Source organism: Littorina saxatilis, linkage group LG13 (genome assembly GCF_037325665.1).
Source record: "Littorina saxatilis isolate snail1 linkage group LG13, US_GU_Lsax_2.0, whole genome shotgun sequence".
Lineage (NCBI taxonomy): Eukaryota > Metazoa > Mollusca > Gastropoda > Littorinimorpha > Littorinidae > Littorina > Littorina saxatilis.
In genome coordinates this window covers 9,159,065-9,167,057 of record NC_090257.1, presented here as the reverse complement: position 1 = coordinate 9,167,057, position 7,993 = coordinate 9,159,065, and the positions used below count along the sequence as shown (strand labels likewise).

General features: G+C 41.7%; 1 protein-coding gene across 2 annotated transcripts in view; it reads right to left on the bottom strand.

Annotated features, from left to right (window-relative positions):
• LOC138983557 (transcription intermediary factor 1-beta-like) overlaps positions 1 to 7,770 on the bottom strand; it is an 8,867-nt gene extending 1,097 nt beyond the window's left edge. Inside the window, exons 1-4 of one of the 2 annotated variants that reach the window (XM_070356829.1) lie at positions 7,633 to 7,770; positions 7,271 to 7,391; positions 3,592 to 4,709; positions 1 to 73 (exon numbers count right to left, since the gene is read on the bottom strand). The exon at positions 1 to 73 is cut by the window's left edge and continues 1,097 nt beyond it. In XM_070356829.1, the coding sequence (XP_070212930.1) occupies positions 1 to 73; positions 3,592 to 4,698 (1,180 nt within the window). In that variant the 5' untranslated portion in view covers positions 4,699 to 4,709; positions 7,271 to 7,391; positions 7,633 to 7,770. Of the gene's footprint in view, positions 74 to 3,591; positions 4,710 to 7,270; positions 7,592 to 7,632 lie in introns of those variants that run through there. The other variant, XM_070356830.1, reaches the window with a different exon arrangement.
• Positions 7,771 to 7,993: the final 223 nt, after the last annotated feature.

The following is a 7,993-nucleotide window of genomic DNA, read 5'->3' as shown; positions in this document are numbered from 1 at the left end:
TTGACAACAAGTGGCTTCTGATCTGGATGAGTGAGTTGGAGGAGTCTTCACAATAATAGCATCTGTAGTCCATCTGTAAAAAAACCGAATGCATACTCTTATTCTAAAAGTATTCAGTCATGCTTTAATATCAACCTTGTCATTTCAAAATAAAAATGCAATGTCTTATCTTTACTTCTTTGTTTAAATGCAACAGCTTTTAGTACAAATAAAGATCATATTTGAACACTATGGCAACCAAATAAAAAAACTATAAATTGGAGGGCAGTCTCTATGATCTGAAAAAGCACTTTGACCTTAGCATTTATGCAATGACAGACATGTGCACTTTGATCTTAGCAAAAACTGGGACCCCACACACGATTTTGTTTTCATGCGATCAATAACCTCCACATTCTTGTTTTTGTTCCCAATACGAACAAGAAGAGCAAACGCTCGATCGAGTCACTTTCGCAGTTCTGAATATTATATGAGGCATCAGATGGACAGGAAGAAATTGCTATTCACAACACAATACAGATGTAAATAATTTGATGTAAAGAATAATCCTATAAAGTTTGAATCAAATCCGATGAATAGTTTCAGAGATATGATATTTCAATTTTTTTCCTTCAAGACATACCTGTGACCTTGAAAAAGGTCAAAGGTCACCAAAGCAGACGTCAAAGTGTAGAGGTCACTGGGAGTCACGTTCACATAAAATTTGAGCCCGGTCACTTTTATAGTTTCCGAGAAAAGCCCAACGTTAAGTTGTGTGTTGCCGAACAGAAAAGGCTAGTTATCTCCCTTGTTTTTCTGATAACGTTCGTAAAAGGCTACAGATGTAAATACTTTGATGTAAAGAATAATCCTACAAAGTTTCAATCACATCCGATGAACTTTGTCAAAGATATAAAATGTCTAATTTTTCCTTTGACGCTGACCTGTGACCTTGAAAAAGGTCAAAGGTCAACGAAACCATCGTTAAAGTGTAGAGGTCATTGGAGGTCACGACTAAACAAAATATGAGCCCGATCGCTTTGATAGTTTCCGAGAAAAGTCCAACGTTAAGGTGGTGTCTACGGACGGCCGGCCGGACGGCCGGCCGGACAGACTAACACTGACCGATTACATAGAGTCACATTTTCTCAAGTGACTCAAAAAGGGTAGCTTGTAACCTCTCGAAATGTTTCAGAGTGTACACTAGATCGAGAGAATGCACAAAAAGCTGCCTGAAAGAATTGCACTTTGACCTTAGCATTGGTGCACTTTGACCTTAGCATGCGATTCGAATTTTTCATTGACGTTTTTTGCTAAACCAAAGAACTGAGCATAGTAGGAATGACGGAGGGATGAGCTAGCATCGTAAGAAACATAAACTAAATTAATGGTAGTTATGAATGACTGGTATATATATTGAATTAGATGAATACCCGCTTCGCCGGGTAGCCGGCTTTGCCGGGAAGAAGTAGAGCCGAATTACCCGCCGGCGCACGAAGGAAAGGAGATAAACGCGCAAAACACTGGAGAAGATAACGAAGAGTTGTGGACAGTGACCTTCTAAAAATAGTAACGGGAATATGGATGGAGCGTTGTGGACAGTGACCTAAAAATAGTAACGGGAATATGGATTGACGCCACACGAAGGAAGGGAGATAAACGCAAAACACTGGAGAAGATAAGGAAGAGTTAGTGGGAATGGATCTGGGAAAATGAACAGAAAAACCAAAATCGGTTCAACGCTGCGCGCACGTGTTGAAAATTCTCATCGACCAGGTTGTGTCCGGGGTCTACCTGAATATGCCCACCAAATTTGAAGCATATCCATTGAGAACTTTGGCCGTGCATCGCGAACATACTAAGTGAAAATCCTACCTTCCAGCCCGCTAACATTTCAACTCGAGGGCCACGTATACTGAACTTGCCTTAGCTTCCTTCTACGGTGTGTATATATTTGATACTTCTCACGGCTGTGTTTTGTGTGTACGCAACAAATATGCGCCTGAAAGCAACGTAGAATTACTAGGCCCCTAGCCCTATTAGTTGTAAACTTGCACGATTCACTCTGACTAAATCAAACAAATCAACCCACATTAACCTTCTATTTCCTGAATTGAAAAAAAGCACATTGAAATCCGCTACTGCTTACCCTACGCCTTTTCATGCTAGTTTACTATGCTGAAATTGTACAGACCGAGAACATATATATAGTCAACTACATTCTTCTTCAGCCGACCAATCTCCGTAGTCCATTTTACACGTCGTGTTGGCTATCAAGACAAGTAGAACTTGGTAAATGCGTTATGTAAAAGCCCGATTCGATGACGTCACTCGTACAGGCAACGTCTTAGCTACACGTACAGGAACACAATCTTGGCTACACGTCGTGGATCTAGAACTCTGGATTCCGAGATGGGGGCCTGGATATGTACCATATCCCCCCCCCCCCCTCCCTATACGAAATCCTGATTGATGACTTCAAATAAGAGTTATCATACAATAGCGCTCAACGCCATTTGATTTGCATTTTCCTTTTTTATGGCATTGCTTTTTCCATTTTGTTTACATGGGCCTACCATCTTCAACTTTAATTCCATTTTTAACAAGAAGAGCAAACGCTCGATCGAGTCACTTTCGCAGTTCTGAATATTATATGAGGCATCAGATGGACAGGAAGAAATTGCTATTCACAACACAATGAGTCACGTTCACATAAAATTTGAGCCCGGTCACTTTTATAGTTTCCGAGAAAAGCCCAACGTTAAGTTGTGTGTTGCCGAACAGAAAAGGCTAGTTATCTCCCTTGTTTTTCTGATAACGTTCGTAAAAGGCTACAGATGTAAATACTTTGATGTAAAGAATAATCCTACAAAGTTTCAATCACATCCGATGAACTTTGTCAAAGATATAAAATGTCTAATTTTTCCTTTGACGCTGACCTGTGACCTTGAAAAAGGTCAAAGGTCAACGAAACCATCGTTAAAGTGTAGAGGTCATTGGAGGTCACGACTAAACAAAATATGAGCCCGATCGCTTTGATAGTTTCCGAGAAAAGATATAAAATGTCTAATTTTTCCTTTGACGCTGACCTGTGACCTTGAAAAAGGTCAAAGGTCAACGAAACCATCGTTAAAGTGTAGAGGTCATTGGAGGTCACGACTAAACAAAATATGAGCCCGATCGCTTTGATAGTTTCCGAGAAAAGTCCAACGTTAAGGTGGTGTCTACGGACGGCCGGCCGGACGGCCGGCCGGACAGACTAACACTGACCGATTACATAGAGTCACTTTTTCTCAAGTGACTCAAAAATCCCACGCCTATTTCTTAAGAAATAATTTGTTTTCCGATTTGCGTGCGTCCCATTACGTTTACCTAGCTGCAACAGAACGGTTAGAATCTTATACCAACGCACTTTTTTTTTTTTTTTTACACGTTTTTAATTCTTTTTGGTACACGGCATCAACATCAGACAGCAACATCAAATACCAACGCACTTAATATCTTATCTTATTACGCGTTCAGGTATTAATTTTAGTCCAGACAAATAAACGGAATAAATTATGTCGTTATACTTATATAGCATAAAGAACATAGGCACATGTTGAAAATTACCTTTCCCACAATAGGTGCCGGAACCCTCTTGACTTGCCCGAGTTGTCTCAGTTCCTGTTCCACACGGGCCACTGCTTCTTGGTCAATGGTCAGAGTCACCGAGTTGATAGTTTTGGCGTGAGGCGGCAAGGTGGCGCTGCAGTCCAGTGTGACCATTCGAGTCTTCATCGTCACGGCCATCGTGGTCAGTGACGCCAAAGTTGTCTTTCCTTGCGATCTCTCCACCACCCGCTTGTGTGTCGTCAGCTTTCCTCGTTGACTCAACAGACGAGTCTTCCCGTCCCGCACCGCTTCTTTGACGTCATCGCACGCGTTCTCAGCCAGCTTGGTCAGGCGATGACGACACGCCTTAACAGCGGCTTCCAGACGATCACACATCTCTTGTATCTCTGCAATGGCGGCTTTGGTGCGTTTCTTCGTTTCCTGAAGATGGTCGTCCAGCTGTGCAATAGCCCTGCCCAGCGCTGCTTCGCCGGCACTCAAGATGGCCGCCAGTTCTTGCAGCGTTGCGCGCGCCTGTTCCGCTTTGGTTTCTAATTTGGTCACATCCCGGCACTGGCGATGGTCGGTGGTTGCGCAGAGAAGGCAGATGGAGGTCCCGTGGGTCGGACAGTAAACCTTGGAAGGCTCGTTCGTGTGGGCGTGGCAGGTTTCTTGCTGCTTCTCGGCCAGTGTTTCAGCCGTCAGAGATGACAGCTCTTCAACAGTGTGATTTTTGGACATAGACATCTTGCGGTGCGCTTTCGTGCAGGCTGTACACAGCATGTCGCCACAGTCCAGACACATGGAGGTGGCAGCAACATCTTCACACACGCAGCAGCTGTGGTCTTTGTTCAGGATCCTGTCGGCATCCACAACAGCTTTCATCGCCAGATCTGTGGGAAAGCTGTCAGCCACATCCTCAAAGCTTATAGTGTCAGCTGTGGGTTCCACGATGGCGCAGCAGCACAAGGGGCAGTGAGCGTCGGTCTGGGTATTGAGCCAGTAGAGGAGACAGTGGCGACACAGCAAGTGACCACAGGGCAGTACCTTGGGGTCAGTGAAGTCCTCGTGGCATACGCTGCATTCTTTCTCGTTGGGCTGTACTGGCAGAGAGGCGGTGGCCATTGTGGGCTGTGCTGGAAGAAATATGACATACATTAAGAGAGAGAGAGAGAGAGAGAGAGAGAGAGAGAGAGAGAGAGAGAGAGAGAGAGAGAGAGAGAGAGAGAGAGAGAGAGAGAGAGAGAGAGAGCATTATTTTGTGTAACATATGCGAATCCATCTTTCTTTCCTTGAATTTCCTTGGTCTTCTGTTCGTACTGACAGCAACAATTTGGTCTAAACTTTCAGCATAAAGCATAAAGCATATCTATCTGTCTGTCTGTTCGCGATGCACGGCCAAAGTTCTCGGTGGATCTTTTTAAAATTTGGACACCGTATTCAGCTACACCCCGGACACAACCTCATCGATGAGATATTTCAACACGTGCTCTCAGCGCGCAGCGCTGTGCGCGCTGATCCGGTTTTTTTTTTTTTTTTTTTTTTTCGGGATCCACTACCAGTAACTCTTCCTTATCTTCTCCAGTGTTTTCAGCCGCGATTATATCCCTTCCTCCGTGTGGTGTCAATCCATATTCCCGTTATTACGTTACTAATTTTAGAAGGTCACTGCACGTTACTATTCTTAGAAGGTCTCCAGTGTTTTGCGCGTTTATCTCCTTTCCTGTTTTGCGCGTTTATCTCCTTATCTCCTATCTCCTGGTATTCGGCTCTACTTCTTCCCGGCGAAGCCGGTACCCGACGAAGCGGGTAATCATCTAGTATTATATATATATATATGCATAATTGACTGTAATTGTCTGTATTTATTCATTAATGCATTGAGCTTAGTGAATATCTATGTATGAATGTGTGTTAATAGTCTGTTTAGCCAATGATTCCTGATACTGCATAAGTGTAGCATATTTATTTATTTATTGTAAATATTTATTTACTTGATTATATTCAAAACCTATTTATGTATCAATGTATATATGTCAATAATACATTTTTCATCCATTGTTTCTTTTGATTTCTTTTATTTCCTTTTAAATAATTTATCTGTGCCAGCCATTAAAAATATAGACACTTTGTAACTTTCTGAAACAATGTGACCCTCCACCACGAAATGAGTCGCATGTCACCTCGCGCGGTTCTGCGCTAGGCTTAATATAAGTCCGGGGAGTGTCTGGTAACAGTGTGAGGGTCACCTTAGTCACAGGCTTATAACTCAAACAGTTTTTGCTCTTTTCTAAAACGGTTTTCACCACTGGATAGAGCATAAAAAATTCTTTAGGAAAATGTAAAAATATGAAAATCATGCAAAGGTGACATGCGACTCATTCCGTGGTGGAGGGTCACTTATCTTTTTAAAGGCACACTCCTTTCTCATGAAAACAGTTTGGTGTACCATCTCAGCTCTGGCCAGGGTTTAATATGGGATAAGACCATCATATTCACTGCACTTGGAAACATACAAACAATCAACACCCAGACAGCTTGCTCGGGCACCTGTGTGAACTAAAAGTAAAGTTGTCCATTTACCTTTCATGTTTTATTTCATTACATGTTCTGGTATATTGTGTTTGTTAAGTTAACCTTGCCAAACAGCTTTATTCAAATATTTATTTTATCTGTTGATTAATATAATTATTCGATTATTTATTGTGTAATCGATTGATTCATAAATCAGTACTTTATTTTATGTCTGTATTCAATATTATATATTAATTAGTTGGTAGCAGTAGATTTATGTACCTTTATTTTGTATTCATTCATTTACCTTTGCTAGAAGATTAGCCAATCAGCCTTTACCAGTACACTTACTTTTTTTATTAAATATTCAAATAATAAATTAGTTTACGTATAACTTATTTTGTCTCTCATTTATTCATCCATTCTTTCATAAATACATTTGTTTATTTGATTGTCTAATATAAATATATTCAATTTATTCATATGTGCATTTATTCAGTTGCATGCAAAATCAATCATGAGCATTTTTCCCTCAATTTATTTGTACCAGTAGATTTCCTTATATTTATTGTGTATTCATGTATTTACCTTTGCTAGAAAATGTGCCAACTACTTATTAAATATTTAAATTATAAATTACCGTTTTTATAACTTATTCTGTCTTTCATTCATTCATCCATTCTTTCATTTGTTTATTTGATTGTCTACTCATATATTTAATGTATTCATGTGTGTATTATTTTGGTTGTATGCAAAATCAATCATGGACGTTTTCCCTCAATTTATCTGTCGAAATAATGAAACCTTCGCAAATCATGGGAAATAAACGTGTCCACAATTCCTAAAAGAAACAACGGAGTTCTTTCCCCTACACCGTACTCACCAATGCGGAAGTTAAAACCTACCCGGCAATAGGCATTGTAACGACGTAAAAGAAAATTTACTGCACCGTTTACAGGTTAAAATACATCAATATGCAAAGGATTTAATGCGCAACTTTGTTAATTTATGAGGTATACGGCAAAATAACAGTACCAACTGCCAAGCACGTCGAATGCCGCACACGCTCAAAACTTGACAACGTAGAAAATGGCTGGGCTTTTCCGTGTAACCGAAAGTAGGGTAAAGTCTGCACAAACCAAACAATGTGTACTCGTAATTAACACACAAACTGACGACTTACTTTTGTAGACGAAATTACTGTAGCAGTGGACTGTGAAACGCCTCCGTGAGAACTAATGGTGAATGGAGCCGCACAGCTCTGTGGCTGCTATTTGGACCACACTTCTGTAGTGAAAGCCGAGCTGTAAACATATAACAAGACGAGACATTTCACGCATGCATTCTATCGCTCCGACGTACATGAAAACACACGTGGTAAAAGGCAGCACCCAAGCCCAGATCGGAAAGTGCTGCTAATTAAAAGACGTAAACGCCGCCCGGGGCTTGTAAGGCCCAGCCTTATCGTAAGCCCGGACAGCATAACGCCACGACTACATCATTGAGTCACATAAAGGGTTAGCGAGCCCTAACAGGTAGACTTACCTAAGTCTCTTGTTACGGCGCGCTGTCAGTGTGTACGTCTGTTCAGTAGGGATCTTCAGTCAACACTCACCAATAAGCCCGCCGAAGCGTGGCTTATTGGTTCCGGTCACTAGGGGAAAAGGGACATTTCACTACACAAACACTACATTCCTTCCCGTTTTGAAAATAGCGCCCCTACCCCCTGTATGCCTATTCCCTAGCTGAGGCTAGCCTCCCGCCTTGGCGAAGCGGGTGTACTTGGGCCTGCTTATCCTAATTGACTCGTACTCGTAGCTGGGCATCGCCTTGCACCTCAGTGGACCAACTTTCCCCGGTTTGCAATGGGCCTGCCCGACTACTACTCTCGATGTGCTTAGCCTTG